At 42.2% G+C, this 27,827-nt stretch overlaps 1 protein-coding gene across 3 annotated transcripts in view; it reads left to right on the top strand.

The window, feature by feature from the left end:
* Positions 1–27,827, top strand: part of C8H1orf21 (chromosome 8 C1orf21 homolog) — a 126,802-nt gene that overhangs the window by 85,387 nt on the left and 13,588 nt on the right. For all 3 annotated transcript variants that reach the window (XM_050901375.1, XM_050901376.1, XM_050901377.1), the window contains exon 4: positions 25,120–25,196. In XM_050901375.1, the coding sequence (XP_050757332.1) occupies positions 25,120–25,196 (77 nt within the window). The remainder of the gene's footprint in view (positions 1–25,119; positions 25,197–27,827) is intronic.

Genomic DNA, 27,827 nt, shown 5'->3' with positions numbered 1-27,827 from the left:
AGCCCCACGTATACTGGCCCACCAGCAACCACGAGCTTGTGGGCATTTCTCAAATCCTCTCATTATCATCATCCTTGTGCTTGAAGTTATCAAGGCCACGGGCATTGTGCGTATGTTCTGGACACGCAGCTTTCAATGCTGCTCTCCAGGAGGAGGTATAGAAATGTATACTGTTCCCTGTAATAGCTTATTGCGCACTTTGCGGTAAACCAGCTTGCGTCGCAGTACTGCCAACATCAGCCATTTGACAGTGAGTCAGCTGACCAAAATATATAGATTATATATAATTTTTTTGTTTAAAAACATTATACATAAAGCTCTGGAAGTTTTTTATTTAAATGTTTCTTCCATGATTGTGAGGACAATCTTCCCCCCCCCCCCTTTTTTTTTTTTAGAGCTGAGATTTTTTTTTACTCTTTTTATTATTTTTTTAAGAGCTTGAGCTCTCGAAATTTGAGAAACTGAAGTGCTAAGAAAGATGAGCAATAGGATTTTGAAAGCTGTCAGCAGTAGAAGCTCTCTGTATCCTCTGTTTTGGTACTTGCTTTTCAGCGATTGCCTGGTAGGTGTTAATTATTAATTCTGCTGTTTTGGAACAGAGGATAAGACAAGACACAGGCAGAAATGAACACATAGAAATGCCTAAAATCATCAAAAGTCACTGTCGGAGAATAAAGCTGGCAAATCCAGGCAGCTGTGCTGACTGCTAGCCCGAGAGTCCCGGGGTAGGAGTACCGCTGACCACTGGTGAGCTGTGGTCTCCTGTCCTCCTGCCTCCTTTTGATGGTGGCGAGGTAGAAGTTCATCCTTTAATCTGTTCAAATTTAATTATAGATGATATTATATGGGTTTGCTCAAGCTTTCTTTTCCAGCATAGGACTCCTTCAATATCTTCCTCATATCTAGTGAGATGCTTATTTCAGACTACTTAAGTACACAGAGATAACAAGCAAATTTATCTGTAGATATTTAATTAGATATTTAACCATTTCGTTATATATATAACCATATTTTACCATGCAGCCTTAATGATCTCTCAGTTTTAGTTTGAATACAATATTGCACCTGGAAAAGAAAGTTTCAAGATGCTGAGAGATGGGATGTGCCATTTTAGACCCCAAACCAATACCGAGTTGATTCATTTTGATTTGTTGAAGCTGAGGTGGTGCCCTTGGAGGGGTGGGACATTCAGTGTTGATTTCAGGCAAATCCTTCTTACAGTCAGTGCGTTTTTGCTGTAACTTGTTTATACTGTGGCTATTCTTTTCAGCGGAAGAAGTGTTTTCTTTTGTGAACTTCCCTAACTAATGTCTTTAAAGACCAGTTAAAAGAGGTGAACTTGAAGCCAGTTAAATGAACTGTTGTCTGCTGTACGAAAAAGATCTCCAGCACCCGGTTCTCGGGATTTAATGCTCTGCAGTGGCTGGGGTCCTGTGACAGGCGCTTCCTTCTCTCCTGCCTTTATCCTGTGTTTCTTTGAACAACGCCAACACTGTGATCTCCTGACCTGTATATAGAGAAATGAATCTTTAAAGTGGTTTCTAGTAGCTGGAAGGTCAGCTTGCTTACACTGAATTACAGTGGGTTTGTATAGATTCAGAGATCAAATTTAAAGGCGAGGACTGACCATTACGAAAGAATGGGATTTGTTCGTGTTTTTAGGAAGGAGATTGCTTATGCTGTCTTCTGAGGTTGGTGACAGCTGGTTTGATCTCAAACGCAGCGAAACAGATGACCCTTGTCAGCTCTCTAGTGCAAAGTAGACCTCAACATCCATGTGTTGGATGTCTCTCTCAGGTGGAATTTAATGCGTCTTCTTGAGTGACAGGCAAGAAAGGTGGCATCTTCTGCAGCCAGCAGAGCTGCTAGGGTGAGTACAGTCCAAAGCCCCAAAGAGGAATCTGCGTTAGCGGCTGCTGAAAGCAAGCAGGAGTTAAATGACCGTCCTAGAAAGAGGTTGGAGAGGTAAAGAAGGAAGGGCAAAAGGTGAAAGGTGGGCAGAAAAGGGGAAAAGGAGCAAAAACGCTACAAGGAGAGGTGAGAAGAGATTCAGAGGGCTCTCTGCAGCCCTGAACTTCTCAGCTTACCCTAGTTGAGGAGAGGCATCCTGCCCGTAAGCAGTGGGGCACCCTATGGGCTGCCTTAATGAGACACACGCCTCATTACTGACGTGTAGGAAGACACTCGGATTTCATTCAGTAAAGGTAGCATACCACCAGCTAACGTTTTACTCGGCGTTAAATCCATATAGCGGTAGCTGAGGGCACTCATCAGCTCTAAAAACAATTTCGTTGGGTCCTTTCTGATGTAGGTGGGAGCTTATTCTTGGCGTTTCTTTCCAGATGTTTTGTGAGGAGTCTGGTGATTTTATATGATCTCTCCCAACTTAATCCCACAGGGATTGCTGTGGTCAGACCCAGTGTTCTGCTGTAGGAGATGGGTCAGGTCCCGTGTCTCAGTCTTCGCTCTGTACGTCTGGATGGTGTTAACTGGCCGTACTGGTGCAGAGATTTCAAGAGGCAGGCCTGCGCTTTTGCCGTGAACAGCACGTGATAGCAGCACGTTGCATAATCTAGATTTGTCCTTATTTGAAAAACGGAGTTTTCCAACGTATTTTTTCAAATGAGCATTTTCAGTTTTGAATTTGCCACTTTTCTGTTAAAAGCCCTGTTGCTCCTCTGTTACGGGATTATAAAACCAGGAGCTCCCAATCCATTTTGCAGCATTATTGTTTTGAAACGCTTGCATTTTGTCCCCTTTTTTACATAAACAAGGCAATTTTTTTCCACTATCCAATCCATACGAGACTTTCTTCATCACCTAAATTATTTTTAGTGTGGTTATTTTCCCCCTGCTCTTCTTGGTTATGTAGTAAGAAATGTAAAAAGTACTTTTAGAAGCAACGTACAGTAGAAGATGCAAGAGCAAGGAATACTTGCAGGAATAAAAGTTGTAGCAGGAGAGCACTAATTAATTAATCTTGGAAAAGACAATATCTGTTGTACTGAATGAGCATGAAACGTTATTTTCCTGTTTCAATAGTCGCTGCTTTTGTTAGGTTTTCCACCTGTTAGGCAATTGTATGCTCGCATGTTATTGAGCAGGAATGTTTTTCACCACTGCAGCAGTTGTTTTGTGTTTGCTTGCTTGACGTTTTGATTGTCCTTCATCACAATATGTGAAGAAAGTTGGTAAATAAGTTGGTAAATATTTAAAATCTTCCCTGGAGAAATTGATGGTATTTTGTACGAAATAATTTGAAACCGCAGTGGACATTTTTAAGTGGATTTTTTTTGTTGTTTTTTGTTTTTTTTAATTCTTTCAGGGAAATGAAGGGTCTCTGCAGGGGCTGGGCTACCCAAGCATTTTATCAGCTTAGGCTTGCTGGGACAGTGCTGCAGTGAAGGCCACATGCGGGCAGAAGACATCCTGATTTAATGATGTCTTCTCTAGAGAAAGTGAAGGAGAACTGGAGATGACTGTTGGGGCAGCTCATTAGCTGTATTAATGGGCTTATTGAGCTCTTAGACTTAATTACTGCATGCTTGGGGTGACAGGCTTGGCAAATCCAGGTCTCCCCGAGACCCGGTGTGAACTCAGAAGGTGCTCCTCCATTTCCTCTCCTGCTGCCGCACATGTTGGGACCGTTGGGAAGGTAACAACGTTCCTCAGCCTACATTGGTCCGCCTTGCCAAGGGGGTTTGCTGCTGCTGGGGCAGCCACTGCGGAGGTCTCCGGGACCGTGTGAAGCCGTGGGTTGATCCACGGGGAGGAGGTGAGTGAACCAAGAGGAGGGGTTTTATTCCTGGTGGTGGAAGAAAGTGGGGTCCTGTAACCTACGCGCATGGATAGGGGAGAGCGGCGATGTTCCTGGTGTTCTTGAGACATTGCTGGTGCCCTATACCACCCCCACCACCCCACCCCCCGAAAAAAGAAACTAAAAGCATGATAGACTTGTGAAGGGGAAGGGGAGGGATATAAATGTAATGTTTTCAGGGATTTTTTTGGATATTAAGTGAAATTGGAGGATTTTTTCTTCTTCTTCTAAATGAGAAACATTTTCAATTATTTATTTATTTATTTACATAAGATGCCTGGAGCATCAGTTAGGCACTTGCCAAATGGAGTCAACATAAACAGTTTTTAATCTTACAAAGTTGAAGGTGGCAACTTATGCTCCTGTTTTAAGTAGAGGGATGGAGGCTGGAGTTGGGACAGTGTGAACATTCAGGGTTCACATCACCTCTGTGGCAGTAAACTCACTCTCCAGCAAGCGGTTGGGCACTGCTGATGCTTTCGGCATCGCTTCCAGCTCCAGCTAGTCAATGTGAAATTCCCTATATTGGATATCTGCCTCCAGTTGAACTACAAATGCTTCAGCCACCTCTAAGGATAAAACGATGAGCGTATCTGTCCATCTGTACTATGTATGCTTAAATCAGGGCTGGAAGGGGCTCAGCCTGATTTTTTTTTTTCCACTATAATTTCGCTTTTCGGCTTTGGTTGTTCCCCTTTGCTTTTGCGGATAGCTGAGACCAGCTGCTCTGCAGGCAGCTGAGAGCCTCAGCATGTGTTGGAAGGGATTTCTGTGTTTCAACTGGCGGAAAGAGGAGGAGAAGATTGGATTGGGAGAAGGGGAAACAATATAAAATTATAACCTTCAAGGGTTCAGGGTTTTTTTTGTATTTTTTATGTAAAAAGAAAAAGGGAGGAAAAAAAAACCTATGAAAATAAATTTATGCTTGTAAAAGCAAGCACTTTGATATTATGAAAATGCTGAGCAGATAATTCAGGCTCTTGTGCCTACAGAGGACGATGCAGTTTGGAATTACATGTAGGTATGTTATTAAAAAAGTCTCCTGTATACATGAATAACTTTTCATGTGAAGCACTAGTTTACACAGATAGAAAAGTAATACTGAACTAAGCTAATATGAAGCTTACCAAACAGTCTCGTGTTTGTTCTCACTGGGAAGAAAACCTTTTTTTTAGTTTTAAATTGTTTGCTCCTTGCTCCCGCAAGAAGCGGGATTAGAGTTCAAATGCAGCTCTCCGGTGCTCCGCGTTCATCTCCTGCGCTTGATCTGCGTGAACCACACTGGCTGCACACTTCTGCGTCCTGCTTTATCTAATATGTAACCTTTCCATGGGATAGCATCAAAGACAGGCAGCTTGAAATAAAATAAACAAGCTGCCGGATAGTCTATGCATGGGAACACAAAACCAATGCTTTTTAATAAGGTAATAATATTATAATTGTGTGTGCGTATATATATATTTAAATGTAGTTTGTGTTACAGCAGCACCTGAAGGCAGTAGTTGGGAATCCGAAGCGGCTGCTCTGCCTGCAAACACAGCAAAAAGGGGCTCATATATTACCAATTCTTCCCAGAAATTTCATCCAAACCAGCACTTTTATTCCAAAATCCATGTACTTCCAGGGGAGCGACCTGGGGGTAAGTTTCCAAACCACAAGGTATTAAATGAAAGGCAAACGCTGGAGAGGGTGAAGGCATGGTATGCAGCAGAGTGTGAGGTACTGCCATCCTCTTCCCCCAATATTTGGATGTCAGATTCCGCGGTGCGAGGGGAGAATTTGGATGGGAGTGGGAGGGAACACGCCGTGAAGCTGCCCTTTTCCCTTGGTTTTCTTCTTTCCTTTAGCCATGCGGAGAAATGAAGCTGCTGTGAGAGAGAGAGAGAGGAGGGACAGGTTTGACTGTCAGGCGTGGTGGAAGCAGGGGGATGACTTCAGGGTTGGAGAGATGCTGGTAAAGTTGTAAATGCTGCGTGTTTGCTAAATCTCCCTCTCTTTTTAGACTTGGGGCGCACGTAGGGAATCGTTGCATTAGCAAGCATACCTGAGCTAAACATAGGAAATCCTCAGCCCTTTCAGGTGACTGGTGGGGCTCTGAAATAACTGGCTTCAAGTTGCTTTACAGTCTCTAAGAGTGAGTCAAGGTCAGAATGTGCTTTATTTTTTATAAGGGCTTGGCTGGATGCACAAGTTTAGCAGCTTGTATATTTGTGGGATTTGTTGCTTCTGGAGATCTCCCGGCTCTCTAAGTCACTCCGTCCTGCCCAGCTTTTCCAAAGATTAACATCCGTATGGGAACACTGCTTCTGAAGCAATGTTTACACTCATTTCCTTCCTAGGGAAAACATTCAGCAACGAAACAGGACTTCGGCAGCACTGTGGAAGCGGTGACGGCAGATGTGAGGAGACGGTGGCACGTCTTTCCAAAGTACAGCTTGTTCTTAGCGGGTTGTGTATTGAGTTTTCTGCATCCTCTTTTTTTTTTTTTTTTTTTTAAAAAGGCAAGCAGAAATCTTTTGCCGAGCTAAAGGCATTGCTCAGCCTTGCAGCGAACCCAGCCGGGGCTGGCTGCCGGCCAAGCCTTTGCTAGCCACAGCCTGCACACCATGTAACTCCTCTAAGAATAGCCCCGGTGCTTTTGTAAAAAAGCCCCCCAAAAAGAGATTTTAGCAATGCATTGTCGTCTTCCCTCTTGTAAAGAGGTGGAGTTTGGAGGGGATTTTTTTCCCCCCACGACAGTGTCCGTCGTTTCGCCTGTGCCTGCAATGAGCTATCACTAATGCTTAGAGATATTTTCGGACTTAATGCAGTGAGTCAGGGCTTAGCCATAAATTGGTCATGGGATAGAAAGGATACAGATCGTCTGTTACCCAGTGTCTAGTTTCAGCGATTTCAGAAACATGAGCAATTTCTCAACTGATGTTAATTAGACTCATAACTCTTTCTGAGATGATCTAAGGCAAGGATTAATTATAAAAGTTTCTCAGTGTTAGAACATGTTTCTTTAGTTAAAGTTTGGCATGCTTTCGTTTTATGATTAGCATGAAAGAATTTTCCTCTACTTAAAATCCCTAAATACACCATTCTATCTTGCTACGTAAATAACCGTATTTATGAGTTTATCTAAACAAATCTAACTGTTAAATGGCAAAAACACATAAAAGGCCCAAGCGCTACCAGCCAGTTCAAAGGCTCATCGAGTGGACTTGCATATTCCTCGTGGGCTTGGTTGTGTTTTGGAAGTTGTTCTTCTGGCTGTACTTGATTTCTCACTTAAATAAAACATACCATAGATTATTTTCCTATCTTCATTTTAAAAATAAGTGACCTAAATAAGCGCCCTTATGTGCTTCTCCTTTTGTCTCCATAGAAAGGGCTTTTCCAGGGCCAGCTCAGTGGAGTCTTGATGGAGATGGGGATCCAGTAGTCCCATGTTAAACCACCTCCTTTGGTTGTATTTCCTTAAAATTGTCCGTAAAATTGTGGGGGTGTGAAAATAGCCAGTTCACATCGACCTCATCGGTTCACCTTTTAGAAAAGCTAAATAAAAATGGTCAAATGGGTATATGGAAGGCTTGGTTTGACTTGATGGTATACATTCACAAAAGGCAAGATGAGATGACATGTCTTCTCTCCATCTTCTCTGTCTTCTATGCTCCTTATTTTGCTGGGGGTATGTTTTAGCAGATTCTCACAGCATAGTATGAGAGCGTTCCTGGTTAAGGATCCCTGCACTGCTTTGGAAAACTTGGCCAAGTGTTCATTTTGTTCACTTTTTTACTTCATAAAGCTCTTTTCTTGTGATTAAGTCACATAGCCAAATAGTGATGTCATTTCTTTTGTATCATACTTCTGTGAGCGCTTTAAAACAGAAGAGATTCAAATCTAGTTCCTATGACTGCTGTGTTTGAAGTTTTTTTTTCTAGAAAAGCATTGCATTAGCCTGTCCTTGAGCTCAGGTAATGTAATAGAAAATCGTTGGGGATTTTTGCTTGTAATAAATTTAGACTTAGATTCTTATCGTATGTTAATGTTTTTAATAATCTGACACTACAGTTCTCCCTAGTTTTATGGCCTATACTTATGACTCCTGCATTATGTATGCTGATGATTACTATGCGAATGTAAGTTATTAAATTGATTTTATGGCGGTGGCATAGAGCATAAAGCTGAGTCCACTTAAGGAAATAAAAGCGATGCGAACACAAAGCACTGAAATAATAACAAAGTCTTTTGTGTCATGTTGGGTGACGAACCGCGGAGGGATTTGTAATTCAGCTTTCCATTGAAACCCTTTTGTGAAGTGGTGCTCCAGCATCACTCACCCTCTAGTCCTCAGTGTCCCCAAACTTGGCCCAGTTACCGGCGAGACAAAATATATTGGATCCGCTTTGAGTTTACAAATGGTGACAGATTAATTTGGAAAGACAGATTACAAACATGCATCATGGCCACAGTCTGAGTCCTATAAAAGTGATGTATGGCTGGTGCAGAATGATAAAAATTCGTCTCAAGGGAACAGCTTAATTAACTATTCTTGATTAAAGTAGTACAGTGTGTGAATTTAATAGCTTGTCTTCAAAAGCAGAATGTGAAATCGTGTATTACTTTGGTGTATCTTGCTGGCAAATTGTGAGCTGCCAGAGGTTGTTCGTGATTAATTGAGTTTAGAGGAGCTTAACACTGGGGTGGGAGATACCAAATAATTATTCTGCTCTTGCTTCAAGCTCATTGCCTTATGTGAATAAAGAAGTTGTCAGGAGCAAAGTCATGGGAGTGGACTAGGAAGAGGATCAATAGCTGTTAGGAAAGGGAAGGCCTATTGGGATTGTGAAGCAAGGACTTCGATTGAATACCACCATCAAAATGTTGGGCAGTGAAATAGTTAACAGCATTGCCATTCAAACTTCCAAGTTAATGGTCGGTTTTTATGTCATCGTGGTTGTTGAGGTCATTGTAGGTATGGAGAACAGAAGTTATTGTGTCTCACTTCTGTCGTCTTTCAGGTTGAGCAGCTCTAGTTCATGAAGTGTTTTCTTGATGGTCATACTTTGTGGAGCTCTAGTTGTCCTTGTGGTTCTTTGAGACCTTCTTGGTGTGTGTAGCTGAAGAAGGTCACGTATTCTGCAGCCCGTTACACCTTTTACATGCATCAGTATGATGCTTGTCTTTTTTGCAAGAGCATGATATTGGTGGCTCGTGTCCAGCAAGCTTCTAGATCCCGTTCAGCAGAATCATAGAATCATAGAATGGTTTGGGTTGGAAGGGACCTTAAAGATCATCTAGTTCCAACCCCACTGCAATGAGCAGGGACACCTTCCACTAGACCAGGTTGCTCAGAGCCCCATCCAACCTGGCCTTGGACACTTCCAGGGAGGGGGCATCCACAACCTCACTGGGCAACCTGTTTCAGTGTCTCACCACCCTCACAGTGAAGAACTTCTTCCTTACATCTAATCTGAATCTACCCTTTTTTGGTTTAAAACCATTACCCCTTGTCCTGTCACTACATGCCCTTGTAAAAAGTCCCTCTCCAGCTTTCTTGTAGGCCCCCTTTAGGTACTGGAAGGCTGCCATAAGGTCTCCCTGGAGCCTTCTCTTCTCCAGGCTGAACAACCCCAACTCTCTCAGCCTGTCTTCATGGGAGAGGCGCTCCAGCCCTCTGATCATCTTCGTGGCCCTCCTCTGGACTTACTCCAACAGGTCCATGTCCTTCTTATGTTGGGGACCCCAGAGCTGAAGGCAGTACTCCAGGTGGGGTCTCACGAGAGCGGAGTAGAAGGGGAGAATCACCTCCCTTGACCTGCTCCCACACTTCTTTTGATGCAGCCCAGAATGCGATTGGCTTTCTGGGCTGCAGATGCACATTGCTGAGACATGTTGAGCTTCTCGTCAACCAACACCCCCAAGTCCTTCTCCTCAGGGCTGCTCTCAAGCTGTTCTCTGCCCAGCCTGTATTTGTACTTGGGATTGCCCCGACCCATGTGCAGGACCTTGCATTTGGCCTTGTTGAACTTCACGAGGTTCGTACGGGCCCACGTCTCAAGAATTACTACGTAAGCTGGTGTTTCCATGTTGTATATATCCAGTTGGTTATTCCTGCCTAAGTGTAATACCTAGCGCTTGGGCGCTGTTTGAGTCATCTCCTGTCTTTTTCAGTACATCTCTCCAAGTTGTCAGGATAACTTTGAATCCTGCAAAGTAGAGTCTTTCCTGGCTTGATGCTCTCTGTGGTTTTGGAAAGCAGTCGTAGTCTCCAGTTCATTATTATTTATCATCCCAGTCCCCAGTGAAAATCCAGCTCCAGGACAGATACCAACAAAATCCTACTTGATATATTCCTCCATTTTAACAATATGCCATTGCAAACTACCTTCTGTATGGCTTCCCAGCCAGCTTTGCACTTATCCTAGACTGCTTTCATTTAGTAGGTCTAGACAAACAGACTTGCTTTTCCTAACTTGTTTATGAAAATGCCCAGAGAGATGGTGACAAAAGCCTGACGAAAATCAAGGCGTCACATGTTCACTGCAAGCAATATAACTGAAATATGGTATTTACATAAATATGAGATTATTTTTTTTAAATATAAGTTTCAAGTACTGTTAGTTTACAACATTTTTCCCACGTAAAGGTTTTCCCTAAAAATACTAATACTGCAGAATGGATATGTGCTTTAAAATACAAGCTTAGATTGTGAAACATAATTGAAAGCCAAAGGGTGAATTTTGGGAGCAAGTTCTATTGCTGCTGAATGACGAGCATTGAATGCCTTTGTTATACAATGCTCTGGTATTAGTCAAAGCTCAGATTCAGTCTGACCAATTAGCACAGATGTGTAAGTAGTGAACTTTATCATTATGTGATGTCAGAATGAGCTTGAAAAAGGGTCTTCTCATCTTTTCCTTTAAAATAATATAAAAATCCTGCTTTACATTTCTTTCGGAATCAGTACCTCCAATATATTTACACTTGAACTCATCTGAAGAACCTTCCTGATTACAATCAGAGACAGTTTTCAGGGCATGTTTTCACTGTAAATAGGTAAATATGCTATTTGGATGGGTGAGCATTGCTGCTGCTTGAAAGTAAGGTGGGTGAAAAACATGATCTTAGAGCAGCTATCCTGGCTTTGAGACTGGGCACCTGCACACCTGCGACTGATCCAAGATGAAGAATTAGGTTTTTGCTCCTAATTTTTTCCTGATCCAAGATGAAGAATTAGGGTTTGTTCCTAATTTTTTCCTAATTTCCTAATTTGTTAGGTTTGTACACGGGATCTTACATTGACTAGAATTAGTGAAGGTCTGAGTCCTGAATAAAACAGCAAAGAGGTACGGTTTCTTTGAGAGATACTCATTCCTCCTGGTACCCTTCTGCTGGAGCAGGGCTTACTGCAACAGGTAGGCTTGCTGAAATGAATAGGACTGGCTGTGGCTGAAGATATTGTACCCTACAGTAAGTAAATATAAAGCCCAGACTTCTTAAGGGCATGTCTGTATCAACACATTTTTCTTGGAGATACATGTATTGCAGAAGCTGCCTCTGCAGTTACACCTAATTATAAGACACCATTGTTGTGGAATTTATGAGTGCTTTGAAAAAATTAGCAAAATCCATTAACACTGTGGTCAGTGAACTCATCTGAAATTGCCTGACGATGCTGTTATTTATACACAGTGGAAAAATCGATAAATTTAATCCAAGGTAAAACTGTCTGGCGCTCTAAAGGAGAAGGCTGCCTCGGTTGCTGAGGACTGGAAATCATTGCCTCATGCTAATTGAATAACATCCAGCAGTTGTGTGGCTGAATCTTCCAGACTGATTTGACTCACAGGGGCTGAATATCTAAATGAAGTGTATTTGTCATGCTGCAGTCCTACAGGATTAAGAGCACTTGGATTCATTTGATCTGATGCATTCCAACAATATTAAATAAGTCCATTTTTTATTGTCCTTTGCACTTGTATTTTCCTGGCTGTGGAAGTCCAGCATCTTACTTTTTGGAAACTGAGCTGTGATACGACAAATATTTCTGGCCAGTATTTCTAGCTCTGGCAGGGCTTGAAGAATTCTTGGCTGGCTTTTACAGTAGGCTGATAGCTTAGACCAAATATAACAAGAGGCAGAGTACAGCATGTAGAATTAAATCATGTTACTTGTTATTATATTATTTTTCTTGTCTTGAAATTATTCACTGTATTCTGCGTTTTGTGATAAATAGTAATTCTAAAATGTTTTGATCAATACTTAGATGGTAAATAATTTTAAACAAAACGTCTGAAAGATCCTTTTGTCTTTCAGCAAGATAATGACATGGTGAAATTTGTTTTCATAATTCATTTGGGATGTAGGACTTATTCCTGATATATCTATTGTTTCTCCTTTGGAACCTTCTTTGCAGCCATATCAACGGGCACTATTTATAATCACGCAAAGACACAAGTTGTATAGTTTAAAATCTTTGCAAAGGTACCTCATGGGTAGGAGAAAAGGGAAGGAGAAGGCTGTTGTGTGAATGCAAAGCCATAAATCGACTACAATAGAGACATCTTTGTTTCTGCTCACAGTAGCATTCGTACATGAGTAAATAAAGGCTGACAAGGTAAGAGTGGGAACAGAGGAGAATAACTAACGGTGTGCAACTTTCCAAAGAGGTGAGCTTTGTGGTGGAAACCAAGAGGCGGGGAAGTTTCCCCCGGCCATGCCATCTCCCTGGTGCTTTGGCTTTGGCATTTGGCGGGCTGCGCAGCCATTTGAGTCAGTTGGTGTGAATGAACCATGGGAAAAAGACTTAAAGTTTTCTTTTTGGACCGATCAGTGAGTTAATAGGACTCCTTACAGGGCCAGACAAGTCCCAGTCCTGGCAGAAGAAGCATACCAGAAGTGCATGGCTGGGACCCTTTTAGTGGCAGACCTCAGTCAAATGGCCATAAATTGACTGTGAAACTGCACTCTTAATGAGAGAGGGACCCACCAAGAGGTAAATAAATACCTTTTGATATTGAAAAATACTCTCTGAACGTATATTGCGTTATTAATGTTGACCAGAGTTTCTGATCGGTCCAGGAGAGCATGTGCTGAATGTCCATGGAGACGGCTCCCCTGGGTCCCTCGGGGCATCTGGGAGGCCAAAAGCCGCCCTCCCAGCAAGCTCGCAACAGTGCGGCTAATATTAATGGAAAGTGATTTTAAGCTCCAGGAATTTGGGGCTTAAACTAAACTCTGAATTTGAGGATTAGGAGGAGACCACCTAATCATCTAAGTGTTTGTCTTCCCAGATAAGCCTTGACAACATCCTGAGCGTTCTCTGCACCCTCTGGCTGGTTAGCGAGTTGCTTAACGTGCCCTTTCAGAAGTGAACGGACGGGGGAAATAGCTGTGCACCGTCTCAGTCTGAGGTTGGTGTAATCACAGATAGCTTACTTGACGCTGTCTGAGCAGCAGGAAAGTCCATAGATGGGCTGGAGAAGAAAGACCATGGGCACAGGAGTTCACAGGTTTGAGGCAAGTACACCTGTAAGCAGTGCACAGTGAGGCCGTCGCCTTCGCCGAGGCAAAGGAGCAAGCCCTATACATAGTAACAGAAAGGCTTTAATGGTCCTAGAACATTAATAGGATGGTGCAGTGTTACTAACCACTTATTTATAGCTGCAACTTTAGGGCGATGTGTGACTGCCCTTGTTTCATTTGGAAGAAATGAGTAGAGGAGTCTTGGCTGAAAGGAGCATATTTCCTTCTGCTCGTTACACTCAGTTGATTGCTGTTGGTTTAAGTGAGGTTTAAACATCATTAAATGTCCCCCCATCTTGTGGTCCCCCACCTGCTGTTTGTCCTTCCTTTCTCTGGTGAAGGTTATTTTATTAATTCTGCCTATATGTGGCACAGGCTTCTTGAGCTGGCCTCCGTGCTGTTCCTGTGGCTGGTTGTTTGCCCGTCTTCCCCTTCGGCTTTCCTTCCCTGCGTGCCTTACCCAACTGTTTTAAACGTATGTAGCAGTATCGCAAAGAGTCTTTCCAGCATAGTCATTCATTGTCGTCATGATGTTTAATAGCTGCAAAATTAGTCTTCAGCACAGGTGGTCTTCTGCTGGAAGAGTCATGCAGACGGTGATTCAGGAGAGCAGTGTTATGGGCATACGCACTGTTGACCTAAGGGGGGTTTAGGCACCTCCATGAGATGAAACAGGCCCTTAAGTGCTTTGCAGGTCCAGGAGCAAAGTGTGCCTAGGTTGAAGTTTACATCAGGAAAACAGTTAACAGTGAATTTAAGCACATGATTCTTTAGGGACGTGCTCCATCACGTCCCATAGCCTCAGTGATGTGGGAGGCTGTGCTTTTCATGAAGAGTCAGGGAATGAGAGCAGTTCTGCATTTCACTGGTAGGGGAAAAAGCGATCCTGACACACGGTTCATGCCTCAGTTTGTTTCAAAACTGCTTTTGCAGTCCTTCAGGTTGAGAAGTTTTGGGTAAGCATTGTCAGATTTGGCTGCTAAGCGCCAAGCACGGTGTTTCCAGTTGTCTTCATAAAAGTTACATGATCTATTTGTTGGTGTTCCTGATAGAGTTGATAAGCCTGCTTGAAGGTCAAGTGTGCTCCTTGCTGGGTCTTGATGTTCTAGGTCTTGCTAGGTCTCCAGTCTGTTTTTAACAGTTTACAAAATGTGGGCCAGAGAAGAGCCAAGGAAGGAATACATATCATGGGTCTCTGCTATGGGTTGTTCAAAAGTTGAAAGTTTTGACAGAACAAATGACCTAACATGGTCTTTGGTTGAACGTAGGTATGGGATCTGCAGAAAGCCCTGATCACCATGTCTCTGGTGCTCTTCATTTTGCCAGAGAGATGAACAAGTGAGAAATATTAATCACAGCCTACTGATTTTGATTTCAAAATAAATTTTATTTGTTAATATTCTTAGTAGCAATCAGGGAAGATTCTTGGCCTTTGCAGCTGCTGTGCTTTTATACGGCTCATAGTGTTATAAAAAGGCAGACAGATTATGGGGCTTTGGTGACTTTAATAAAATCTATTTTTGCTGTTGGGATCATTGATGTGGTATATGGTTTGAATTGAAGTTCTCATTATCACATTAAGATTCAACAAGGAGTTAATTAAGTGTAGGGAAGTAATTGAATCCTAATACTACAACACTGCAGTGAAAAATGAGGCAGTATTTCCATACAAAACTCTAGTTTTCTCCTCATTGTAAGTACCATGCCTATGAACGTGCATCAGAGTATACTTCCGACACAGGCAGAAAGCTCTCGTGTTTGGCAGTGCTGCGCCTCTTGGTAGTGAAATGCCGGTCCATCATTTTCTGAACATTCCTATGATGGGACAACCCTATTAAATTTTAGCAGTACTTATCTTTGCACTCACCTGACTTGAAAAGAAAATAGAGTGTGTGTTAAAACTTGGCACGTGCAAATAGCTGGAAATCAACTTGTAGACTTGAAAGCTAGTTTTGATTAGAAATAGCAAAATTGAAGTGATTTCAGAATGCCTGTTTTGCTTGTTGGATGTGAGTTTTGTTAATTTTAGGAAGACCTGTTGGGCTGTAAGTCATGGAGCATGCGGATATTTTACTTTCTGATAATTCTGTTAGCACCGAATAATTGTTTTGTTAAATAATCCAAGGGTTGAGGCAGGAAGACAGATCATCCCCACCAGCTTTTTGGCTTGAGAGAGATCGTGAGTACTATACCACAAATTTTATGTACCCATTAGAGAAGTTGAGCTCAGCTTATTTCTCCTTCAGCATTTATTTACCTCCTTTTTTTGAAGTATGAATGCACAGTTTACAGATGTCCCCTGTATATGTGGTAATAAAACGTAATGATATTTCAGCGGCAAACCATGATTTACAGTAACACAATGAGTACATTCAGAGAGGGCTCGCAGAAGTCGGAGAGATTTGAACCAGAGCTGCCTCTGTTTTTGAAGGAGTTGGGCTCTCTCATCCCCGAATACATGATCTGACCTGCTTTTCAAAATAAATGTGCTTTCCTTTTTTAGGGAAACCTCAACAGTAAAAATAGTTGGTAGAGCCATGTGCAGCTTCCGTGCATTTGCTGATGAGTCTCAGATAGGGCTGCTGCAGGCAGAGAAATGCCATCTCTGAATACGGTAGGTTAACCTCGCTGATTTGAGATACCACATTAAAAAGAGGAGCTTCTCTTGCTCTTAAATATGGCAATACATGTGATACATCCTGACTTCAGCGAGGCTTTAAATACTGTGACCGAAATTGGAAATGTGCTCTGTAGGAAAGATGTAGGCAGATGGGAAAGAGCCCAGAGGGGAGTGACAAGAATAGGAGGTTTAGCAAACGTAAGCTGTAATGGAAGATGGAAGGAATTGATTTGTTTAGCCTAAAAATACAGAAGGAAACGCAAGTCACCCGATATATAAAAGGTTGCTTTAAAAGGCATGACAATCGGTTTTTCTCCGTGACCACTGAGAGATGCAAGAAGACATCCGGCAAGGATTTAAGCTGGGTAGTAGGATAAACGTTTGAACTTTTAGGGAAGTGGCAAAATGAAAGACAGGCTGTTGAGAAAACCTGCAGGATAGGAGTTTGGAGAACAGGTTAGACAGAAATCTGTTGAAGTGGTTTGGATACGTGCCCTCAGGTGATGCAGTTAGGTGATAATTTGAAACACCTTCCTTTCGTGGTGGTTGATACCATGTGAAGCTTTCAGGAGGCTAATCTTGTAGAGTTTCACAGTGCTATTTCACATTCTGATCAAGGAGCCCTTGAAATTCTGTGGATGAGTGAAGGATCCATCCCTGGCCAGCCTGATCTTGCACAGCGTATGAGACCTCCTCTCCACAGCCAGTCTCTCCCAAGGGAGCAGACGTCGTATCCCAACGCTGGCCTGTCTCATGGCCATGCCACTGCTGGGACTGATGAACAGCAGCCACGCTCGGCTGGCACTGACACTTTCCTGGACAAAAGATTTGCTGCTTTGTAGAAAAAGAGGGCAGAGCACATTTTGAGTCTTTTCCATGTCCTCTCCCACCTATGAGGGGTGGTTTTGGGGAGAGACGATGCAGAAGGTGAGATGATGGACACATTAAAATCAGAGTGGACAGTAAAGGCCATAACAGGCATACAGTCCTTTTGGGACTCTTAAATATTGGACATCTTAAATGTTGGACATGAGTATTTCCAGGCCTGTAATTGGATTTTAAGCTAGGTTGTCACCCAATATTGGCTTGGATATCTTCCTATAATCTGCAGCATCTTGAGCATCAAAGCTATTTTTATACATCCTTGAAGGAATATATTTACTTATTGGTGCCTCTTTTTGCTAACACTGAGGAGATGTGCTGATTTATTTGCTCTTTTTCCAAAGAAACTTAGAGGAGATAAACACTTAAAAACCCAGCCTCCATTACTGATTTAAACAGCTTATAAACTTTTTAAACCGTTTACGATTGTCTTTCATTCTGATGTATATGATATGTATTCTCAGTATTACTCTCAGATAAATTTGTCTGGAGAATCCAGACAGAATCCATGCTTATACATCTGAGGACTGGAAACTCAGTAAGTGAGCAGGCTACTATATTCTTTGTGAAATAATAATCATTCTTTCTACTATTGAAAAGTAACGGCTAACCAAAACAATGAAAAGACGGTACAAAATACATAAATCAAATTTAAGGCTACTCCTGCAGCTATAATACTTCTCATGTGTCTCATAGTACATATGTCATATTTAATAATATTCAAACTATTGTGTCCTTTAAAATGTACATTTTACCCATGCTCGCTGGAATTTGCCATGTAGCAAGAACTATAACTTCATTCTCTCAGGTCTTAAATCTTACGCCTTGCGCAAATTTGAGAATTAATGCGAATAAAACAGACGTTGAGAGGAGCAAAATACAGACATTGAAAATATGTTCCAGCAATGGCATTTACATAATTGCAATCTACCAAAAATCTAAAAATTTGAGCCTTGGACAGTGCTGGGAGAATGAGAGCTTATTGTAGGGAATTCTTGCCGTTTTGGAACAGGCATTAATATGGTTTTTTCCCTTTGTCAGCCACACAGCTCCGCAAGCGGGAAATGCAGTTAGCCAGCAGTGTCCATCTGCACGAGCGCGCCGTGTGCGGCGTATGATGTTCCACATGTTCGGAGGTGTTTCCCATGATGTCAGCCTGTGGGAACTGGAAGCACATTGTGGGAATAACAGGTGTGAGAATGCCTGAGTGTTAGTGGGACACATGGAGATAGTTGTGTATTTATGCCATTGCTTTATGCATGAGACTTATCCCTATAGGCTGTGAATGCCCAAAACCTTCCTGTTGCAAATATATTTGTATTGATGAGGAGTGCTACTCTGTTTTCTGTCATCTTACTTCTCAGGGTTATCTTGATCAAAATTTCTTCCTACCATTTTATTCTGTCTACATTTGGCTTAATGGTGTCTTTTCATTTGCACCACGTCTTCTAATTAGTTCCATTTTTCCTCTTCTCTTAATTGTAAACAACAAACCCAGAAGGACTTTTTCTTTCACTGCTTTCCCTTGTTGTTCCATCCTTTGTAAATCTCAGGTTTGAACAAGAGGGAAAAAGTATCTTACGTGTATCCTGCAAAATTCCCTGTTAAGACTGGGTTAATGGGACACTCTCATTGTCCTAACATCTAGGAGGGTCTCGGTGCACTTTATGGAACTGCTTGGATGTAATGAGAAATGTGTAATAAACATAGTCTACTCAAACTTGCAATTTGCAGATAAAAGCCAGCGACCAGTGTAACTGCAGACTCTACAAGAGGAGACACCATCAACATGCTGCTGTTTTGCAGATGGAGGGAACCAAGTGTTATTTTTAATGCCTCCTCAAAGTGGCTGTTTGATGGTCATCATCTTTTCAATGAGCCCAGCCTAAAATGTAACCCAAAACTTAGTATTAAGGCAGTGAGGTAGCATATGCGCACGTGGGGAGTCATCAGTCTTGGTTGGTTTTGACGGTGCAGGAAGATCTCAGAGGCTTTGCTTGCGTGTGCCTGACGTGGAGGCATCTCTCAGGGAACTGATTTTACGAAGGGTGGGTGTAGAGCGTGTTCTAAAAACAGGCTGAAAAAGTTCAGTTTTGCCTTTAGAAAACCAGCTTTAGAAATCACTACAGCTGCTGAAATTTTAGGCCTAGCTATTTAAAAAGCCACGAAACAGGGCACATCTCGTTCTCTAGATATGTTCTCTCATATATGTTTGAAGCGCATAAAGCTCTTCAAAACCATCCCAATAAAAAGCTGTGCAAAAATTGTAGTAGCAATAACCTGCTTGCCGTTCCAGCAAAGTGCCGCCTTGAAGCAAAAACTAATGGATACATGCCCTGCTGCAGACGGGCTGCGTAATACACCAAGTTACTCTCAAGACTGTCTACGCCATTTATTCCTGGCTATAAATGTTTTACAGACTTCACGCAATACTGTTGTTTCATGCTTAATGCCAGCTCTTTCCATGTTATTACACTTGGTGGAGAACTGCCTTCAGGAGACACGCATGAAAAATTGAGAGCATGAGTAATATATACATTTACTATAAATAACTGTATTTCTGTAAAAGCTTGTTGAGTGAGAGAGAGACTAATTGACGACACAGGCTTAATAAGCAGAAAGTTAATTTTTGAGCCAGGTTTTGTTATCCAGAGTGGCTGTGCAATCCAGAAGAGCGACATACCTGCAGAAGAGCAAGGTTAGGTGTGCTTTTTGTTGCCAAGTGCCCTAAAACCTCTGAAGTTTCCTCAAGAGTTAGTCTAGTCTTGTAATTTATCAGTAATGCAGTTTTTAACTTTTATCCATCTATTTTTTTATTTGCTAGATAAAACTTCAACCACTCTGATGTACCAAAGCCATTAAAGATCTGGTATATTAATGAGAGTTGGAAAGCAGGTCTCCTTTCTGCCCATAGCATTTTAAATGCAGTATTTCTGGATATCTTTTGATGTAAGCAAGTATTCTTCATGCTCTAAAGCAATCCCTTGTCACCTTAATTTCTGGTGTATATAACTGTGAGGGACAGTATTCAGCCTCTTGCAAAGTTTTTCGTAGAGGGGATGTTCCTCAACTTCATTTTGCAAATTGCTTCCCGCTGGAAATCTTGCAAACGTGTCCCTTCCTCTGCTTCCTGCTCGTGTTCCCATTCTCTATGAAATGCAGAGTTTTATTACAGGCTGAACGTTGTTGTTGCCTCAGGTGCCTCAGTTACAGGGTGCTCCTTGAAACTGAGCTTCCGTGGTGGATCGCAAACAACGTTTTCTAGGAGCCCGGGGCAAGACGGGCATCAATAGTGGAGCGGTGCCAGCACCCATTGACTTGTGTCACAGTTGTGTGTTCAGGAGCCTACGTGACTGCATCCACAGTCGCAGCCACCTGGGAGGCGTATTGCAGAGATCAGGGGAGTTTGTTCTAATATTGGCTCTTTTCATGACTGTTGCCAGTAGAAGGTTGCTTTCAAGAAAGTCTTACTTTGGAAAGGTAGAAGGTCCTTCTGATGACTGCGATGATAACGTCTTTCTTAGGTGTCTTCTCACCACGAGCATGTATTTCTTTGTCTCTCTTTGGTGTGTGCCATGACAGTTAAATTCATTACTAAGCCCTGGCTTTAGGGTCCGGTGTATATTTTGGAGCCAGTGTGCATCTGGAGCACACTGTCCGGTGCTTGGTGTGTGCAAACTGAGCTCCTCTCCAGCCTGGTTTCCAAAGCTCAGCCCGCACAGGCACCCACCTCCATCGTCAGATGGGTCCATGATTTTCATCATCCCTCATGCCATGCATAGGATCCTGAGAGGAGGAGGAGAACGGACTCCCTGTGTTAGCACCGTCCAACATACATGATCCATACCATACCCTGCCGCATCACCGAGTGTGCCCTAGACCTCCTTCTGGACAGCACAACATACATGCATATACACATTATGGCAGGAATAATGTCATTCCTCTGATGAAATTGCGTCCAAGAATAATCTTCTTTGACCAGCATCTGAGATTTTTCAATGCTTAATTTGCCCCTTGGTTATAAAGTTACCCTAAATAACGTTTTTCAGGCGGTTTTGCTTCCAGGTAGCTAGAGAAAGAAGAAAGAGGCTCTCTTCCTGCCAAATGGCAATACAAAAAATAAACGCTCATGTATGTGTAAAGCAAGGAAACTCGAGTAAAATCTCATAGGTCAGTACTTCTCCCTTGTTCACCCTGATGCATCAAGACAGTCCATGTAAAATATTATTACCTGAGGCTGGCCCTCATATCTGAGGGAGGTAAAAAGTGCTGGGCTGGCATTTTGAAATTTTACGTCTCATCTTTCATGCCATTTCTAACTGATGCATTTGGTTTCCTTCTTTTCAAATACAGTTACTTTAAAGAGTAATTTACGGTATAAAAAGAAAATAAATACTTCATTTTTCCCCTAAATGATTTTAATGATTAATTACATGGCTCCAGAAAGCAGTTTGAAAGGCGCTGTGGGCTCCTTTGAAGAAAAGTGTCATCTTGATATACATCAGGAATATTATTTTATAAATATTTGAATAGCTGTAAACTACCAGTATTGAGTAAAACATGATCACTCTCTGGAGAGATCTTTGGTGTTTCTGTCAACTTCAGTATATTTTAGTAGCAAATCTACAGGGACAAATTCATCTTAAAAATTATACTAATTTGGGGGAACATGCCACCTTCAAACATCGGTGGCTCCAAGATACAGTTACAAGTTGGATACTTCAGCCTTTTCCAAATTAAACAAAAAACAGCCTTGAAACTAAGAACCCCATTTTACTTACACTAAGTTTTACTGTTTTATGGAGTTTTCCCCCCACTTGGTTGTATATTTGTTTAATTATTGTAACTTCAGAGGAAAAACAATTAAAGACCAAAATGTGACTGTAAGTTAATGAAAATTAGCCAATAGATTAGGTAATAGAATTGCTGCTATCATCTTTAATTGATTTCTTCCTGTCCAATTTAATCAATTAAAAAATGCATAAAATAATGTATAGTCTCTTCATAAAATACGTTAGCACTTATGGAAGCATCTCTTAAAAATCAGCCCTTCTCTACTAAGCCGTGAGCGTAAAGAGAGTTGAGAAGAAGGACTATTAGCAGCTTACCTGAGTCCATCTGTGGCAGTCTTATGAAGAAGCAAAATACTTCAAATGAAGTTCACATGTCTCTAGAAATGGGTTTGTAAGAGGGGGAGCATCAAGGGAAATGTTGACAGATATTTAATTATAATGGCAGTAGTGGCTGTTGCTGTGTTAATAGCATCTGGCAGCAGAGTCACCGCCATCTGTTAATGCTCTGAAATCCTGAATACGGTGCATCCTTTATGGAGGAATTAACAATAATTAACGAATCTATCAAACGAAATCACCTCGATTGGATGACAGCTTTACCTTGACAATGATTAGTTGCAAAATAATGGGGAGTAAAATGTCCACTATTTGCCTTTTTACTACAGATTAGCTAATGCCGCTATCTGAGTACAGCCTCCTGCAGGGTTTACTTTTAAGCTTGTGGTGTGAGACATCATTTAGTGCATCTCCTTTAAATAATCCTTATAAACAGAGCTAGATTAAAAACAAACTTTTGCATCTTAATTTCTATTTGCAATGGATTAGGACTCTAAAATGAGTTGCAGTTCTGCTGATGCACGGTAACTTATTTAATGTGAAATAAGGGAGAAAATGAGGTTAGACTGACAGAAGTGACCCTTCAACCAAAGTCAAGTCAGCCTGGAAGAGCAATATGACTACATTAAAGCATTTTGGGTTTCTTTGTAAGCTCGATATTAGAATCCAAACTATTAATTTCTGATTAATCAGTTTGTCTTCAAAGTGATGGGAAAAAAATACTCTATTTGTTTGTATTTAGAAGAATTATTTTTTAATATCTGTTTTTATCAAAACCAATATTTCGGTCAGTGTAATGAAATATCACTGCTGTAAATAATAGCTATAAACAAAGCAACGAGCCAATTCGAGGCCTGGTTGGGTTTTATTTTTCTCTTAACTCCTCTTTTTCTGTTTGTTCCTGCTGAGCAACAGATGGAGAAGGTGGCATACTCTGATTAAATAGAAGAATGGTAAGTAATAGGTAATGGAGGTGTGTTAATTATCAGAAGCAATAGGAGGGAAAGAGTAAATTTTGGAATCTTGAAGTCAAGTAAACTGGAATTTTATTTCCTTCTTCCTGTGTGAGTCAGTTAATATTCTGAATATTGCTCTGGGACCCACAGAGAGAAGGCAACATATATTTTCTGTGTGTCTTTCTATTTATTCCTAAGTGACAGAAGTTTCTTTAGGCTGGGATTTGTGCTGCTTCCAGCTACTGATAGAGCTGCCCTGACACCAAACCACAAGCGGAAGTGTGGAAAACCAGGTTTGCACTGCCTTGATTTATCACAGCTCCCGATGCAGGAGCTGTAAATCACAGCTTCCCTTCCCTTTTAATTGAGGCAATGGATTCACAGCAGTTTTTTGGTGGGGAAAGGTCTGTGCCTCCAGGGTGACAGCATGCAGAGACAGAAGGTCGCCCAAAATTCACCTTGTGTTGCGGTAGGTGGGCAGGAGGTGCTACGGCTGCAGAACGTGCCTACCGCTGGACCATCTAGATGTGCCATCCCAAATGTGCAGTGCGGACCGTTCCCGGTTTCTGCCTCTGCGTTGTGGCAAACGAACTGGCGGAGCAGATTTGAGGATAAAAGCTCACCTGGTGCATGAGGTTGGGATTTAGCTGATTTCTGGTTTTGGTGTCTTCTCCATGAGACTTATCCTCTCTTTTGATTTTGCTTGACAGTTGTATGAGTTTGCTTGACAGTTGTATGAGTCGTACATCAACTCATATGAGTTGTATGACTGTGTACATGCATGTTCACCACACACGCAACATGCATGTACATAGTCATCCCCAGTTAACACTTAGAAGATGCTTTGAAAGCAAGTGGTTTCGTCTTCTGTTCTGCTGCTTTGACTTGACATCACAGGATCATGAGCAGGCAGCGGCTGGTGGGATGTAACAAACATACAGAGACGTTTGTTGAGGCTTGGAAGAAAAGCTTGTTTCTCTCTCACTGTTATTTTCATGCAAGACACCATTTTCTGTTTAGGAGGATTAGAAGATATGCATTAAACAGTGTTAAATATGCTGAGGCAGTTGATGTTTACAGCCCTTGTAGAATTATTCATTAAAATATTAACTGCTAGACAGCCTCTTTTTTTTTTTAAATTCAGTGATTTAGTAGCCCTCTTAAAAATCATGTTGTGTGATGCAGACATTCAAAGACTAAATAAGACAAAACAAAACCACCAAAATTACCCACAAAAGCACTAATTCTTGGGTTTACATTTCTTAAGTTGTCATGGGCATGACATGCCTAAGAAATTCAGATGGATTTGTGGAGCGGGTGAGCTGTAAGATTTGACTCAGCTCTCCCATCTGCACCAGCAGCTTTCCCTAACACGCAGCACTGAGAAGATCTGGAAGGGGCCGTATCCTTCTCCAGGTTTTTGCAGACAATAGATGCATGTGTGCACTAAGCTTTGGTTTACAGAAGCTTTTGGCATGAGGACCAGCTGTTAGTGCTGGCTCTCAACTAAACTCTTTTCCCTCCCCATGCCTTTTTTAAGATGTTTTTAATGGCTCCGGTCCTCTGTGGAGGACATGGTTGTGTTCTTGTCTATGAATGTATTCTGGTTCGTTTCCTTGAGCCCCTTGTGTCCAGTTTTCTGGCTGAGCAGGTCAAGTCTGCGTTGCTGCTCTCTCACTGGCACGTTTAATCTATGCTTTCTCCCACATACGATTTTCCACATGATGCTAATGTTTCTCACCTCTGTTCTGAGCAAACCTACAGGTCTGGGGTGACTCTGGGGTTCTGCCTTTTCAACGCTTTGCCTTGCTCCCTTAAAGGTGCCAGTTGGTGGTGTTACCAATACAACTCTACGAGAGGCCAAGCCGCAGCTGCACACCTCGTTTTCCATGGACTGCTGGAGAGTTATTAGCCAGCGCGGCATTTGATTGCTACACGTCCCGGCCAGATTTTGCCTGGTGACCCAGAGGCAATCCCCCAGGCCACCGAGCCCGTGACATTTAAAAATTGCCCACCTTAGGGTCATTGCATCAAATGCGTTGCCTTTAAGTTCATTTTTTATGAGCTTTTCTCGTTTGGTTGTACAGGTAGAAGAGCCTGAACCCAGCGGAGTGTGGCACCGTGATGACAAATGCCTGTCGCACTTTGTGTGCTTAATAAATACTGATGGTATCTCTATTGTGTGTTTTTTGTGTGTTTCAGGAAAAAAGTGCCAGTTCAAATGTAAGACTTAAATCTAATAAAGAGATCCCAGGATTAGTACATCAACCCAGAGCAAAGTAAGTTCCATTTATTTATTTATTTTTTTAAATCGTAATACAAATAAACACAGGATTAAGCAGTATCTGTGAGATTCCCAATTATTGCCTAGCAAAAACCAATTGGTGGTTCCAGCAGCCCTAAACCCACGCTCCATTTAAATAAAATAGGTAAGGCCGCCTGTGTCCTGAGACCAACGGCACAGCTGGGCAGTGCTTGTGCCGGCATCCCTGCAGCATCCTCTCCTTTGCACGGCTAAGATGCAGGACTTAAAAATGTGTGAGATGCATCTTGTTGTGCCTTATAGGAGTACCATACTGTGTTATTTCTCAGCTTTCTATACAAGTTACACATAAACAAAATTATATATGCACCAGTGTTCCTAAATACTGTCGGTTAAGTTCCCAGGGAAGTTTTTGCTAGCTCTTGGCTTAGGTTAGCAGCTATACTGCCTGGGATTAGGAATGGTAAACTTCCATTTAAAATGGTCAAGTTATTTCTTAAAATTAGGGTTGTTTTGTAGCTGAGAGTTTCTCCATCCTTCGCTCGCAGTTCTGTGCCCATGCCCTGGCTGAGATCAGTCAGCGTTACATATGCCATGAAATATTTAACTCCTGTGACAGAGCTGGTTATTGATATTAGTAACTCATTTGTTATCTAAATCACAGTTACATTTTAATCACTAATTGGATTGAAAATAGCAGATTACATGGAGCTGTATATCGGGTTCGGAATGAAGAAGTGATAAAGCTTTGCCGTTGGATTTTGAACAATAGCGGAAATGCCGTTCTTTATGCCGTACCTTTAGGGCACTTATTAACTTAAACTTGCTGCATACCAAGTGCGTTGTACACGGTTTCAAGTCTGGAAACTTCAGTAATTTCCTAATGAACCGACAGTATAATTCAGCCTCCTTGCAAAAGGAAAAATCAGGTGCTTCAGATGTAACTGCAAAGAAATTCACAGTAGGGAGGTGGAGGTAAAATCACCCTTCAGCAAAGCTGTACTTCATTATTGTGGCTTGGTCCTTCCCAGCAGGGTCAGAGAGGTATTTCAGATGCTCTAACAGGAGGCTCATCAACCTGGGCTAAAAAAGGGCTGTTTCTTTTGATGGGTCATCTCTTCTGGTGCATCCAAGGCAGAGGGACTGCATGGGGTTGGGGGCTCCATTCTTTCATCAAACTCTGATTTTCAGAAGTCCCTGCAGAAATCAGAACTGACCTTCATTCACCAAAAAGCCTAAAGACATTCCATTGCCAGAGGTAAATGTTTCTATCACAGTCCTGCAAAAATAAGGAAACTTCTCAGTTACAGAATGTAACATTAGGTTGTTGGGTAAAACCTCCACTGTTTGCCCAAGCCTCTGCTGTTTACCCAACCTAGCATTGGATTTCTGTTTATAAAGTGGCTGCATGTGTTTGAGTTGCTAATCACCAAGTCAGCAGATACCTGTTGCCATGAGCAATTTTTTTTTAAGGTTTATCACCTGAAAACCATGACCATTCTGACTGCAAGGAGGGGTGGCATTGGGTGGAAAAGGGCTACTCAGCTAAAAAAGCAGAAACGAATAGATAAATCATTAGATGCATCTTGTAGGACCGTTCTTGTAGAACAGGTGTTCTACACCCAAAACATGGACTATGTACCAAATTATAAGTTCATTTACAATGGGGGGAGTTTTAATATGTTGGCTGTAAAAGTAGGATTGTGAGGGCTCTTCCCGTTTGTAGGAGGATTTAGATTTTTACTTCTAGAGCCCTGGACTCTAAAAACAGTGTACGTAGGGAGCCAGCAGTAGATTTGTGGGGGTCTTTGACAGAGGCCAAGGGGTTGGTCCTTCCTCTTTACACTGAGTCCTGGTACCTGCTGTACACCTTCATGGGGCTTCATCCCTACACCCTGCCCCAACCTCTCAGGCACTTGCTCTGTTTGCTCATCCTCAAAACTCACTCTGCTGACATCTTTAACCAGCTATGTGATCAAGTATGCCCCATCGAGTACACTGAGACATGTTCATAACTCATGGAGTAACGGCAGCCTGAAGCATAAAATCAAAGTAGTAGTATTTCATACCATTTTTACCCTGCTAAATCACAGACCCTCAGAATGGTTTGAGTTGGAAGGGACCTTTAAAGATCATCCAGTTCCACCCCCCTGCCATGAGCAGGGACATCTTTCACTAGACCAGGTTGCTCAAAGCCCCATCCACCCTGGCCTTGAACACTTCCAGGGATGGGGCGTCCACAGCTTCTCTGGGCAACCTGTTCCAGTGTCTCACTACCCTCATCATAAAAAAATTTCTTCCTTGTGTCCAGTCTAAACCTCCCCTCTTTCAGTTTAAAACCGTTGCCCCTTGTCCTGTCACTACAGGGCTTGCTAAAAAGTCTCTCTCCATATTTCTTATAAGCCCCCTTAATATAGTGAAAGGCCGCAATAAGGTCTCCCTGGAGCCTCCTCTTCTCCACGTTGAACAACCCCAACTCTCAGCCTTTCTGCACAGGAGAGGTGTTCCAGCCCTCTGATCATCTTCGTGGCCTCCTCTGGACCTGCTCCAACAGGTCCGTGTCTGTCTTGTGCTGGGAACCCCAGAGCCGGACGCAGTGCTCCAGGAGGGGTCTCAAAAGAGCGGAGTAGAGGGGAGCATCCCTTCC

The sequence above is a fragment of the Gymnogyps californianus genome, chromosome 8 (genome assembly GCF_018139145.2).
Source record: "Gymnogyps californianus isolate 813 chromosome 8, ASM1813914v2, whole genome shotgun sequence".
Lineage (NCBI taxonomy): Eukaryota > Metazoa > Chordata > Aves > Accipitriformes > Cathartidae > Gymnogyps > Gymnogyps californianus.
This window is presented reverse-complemented; position numbering and strand designations above follow the sequence as displayed.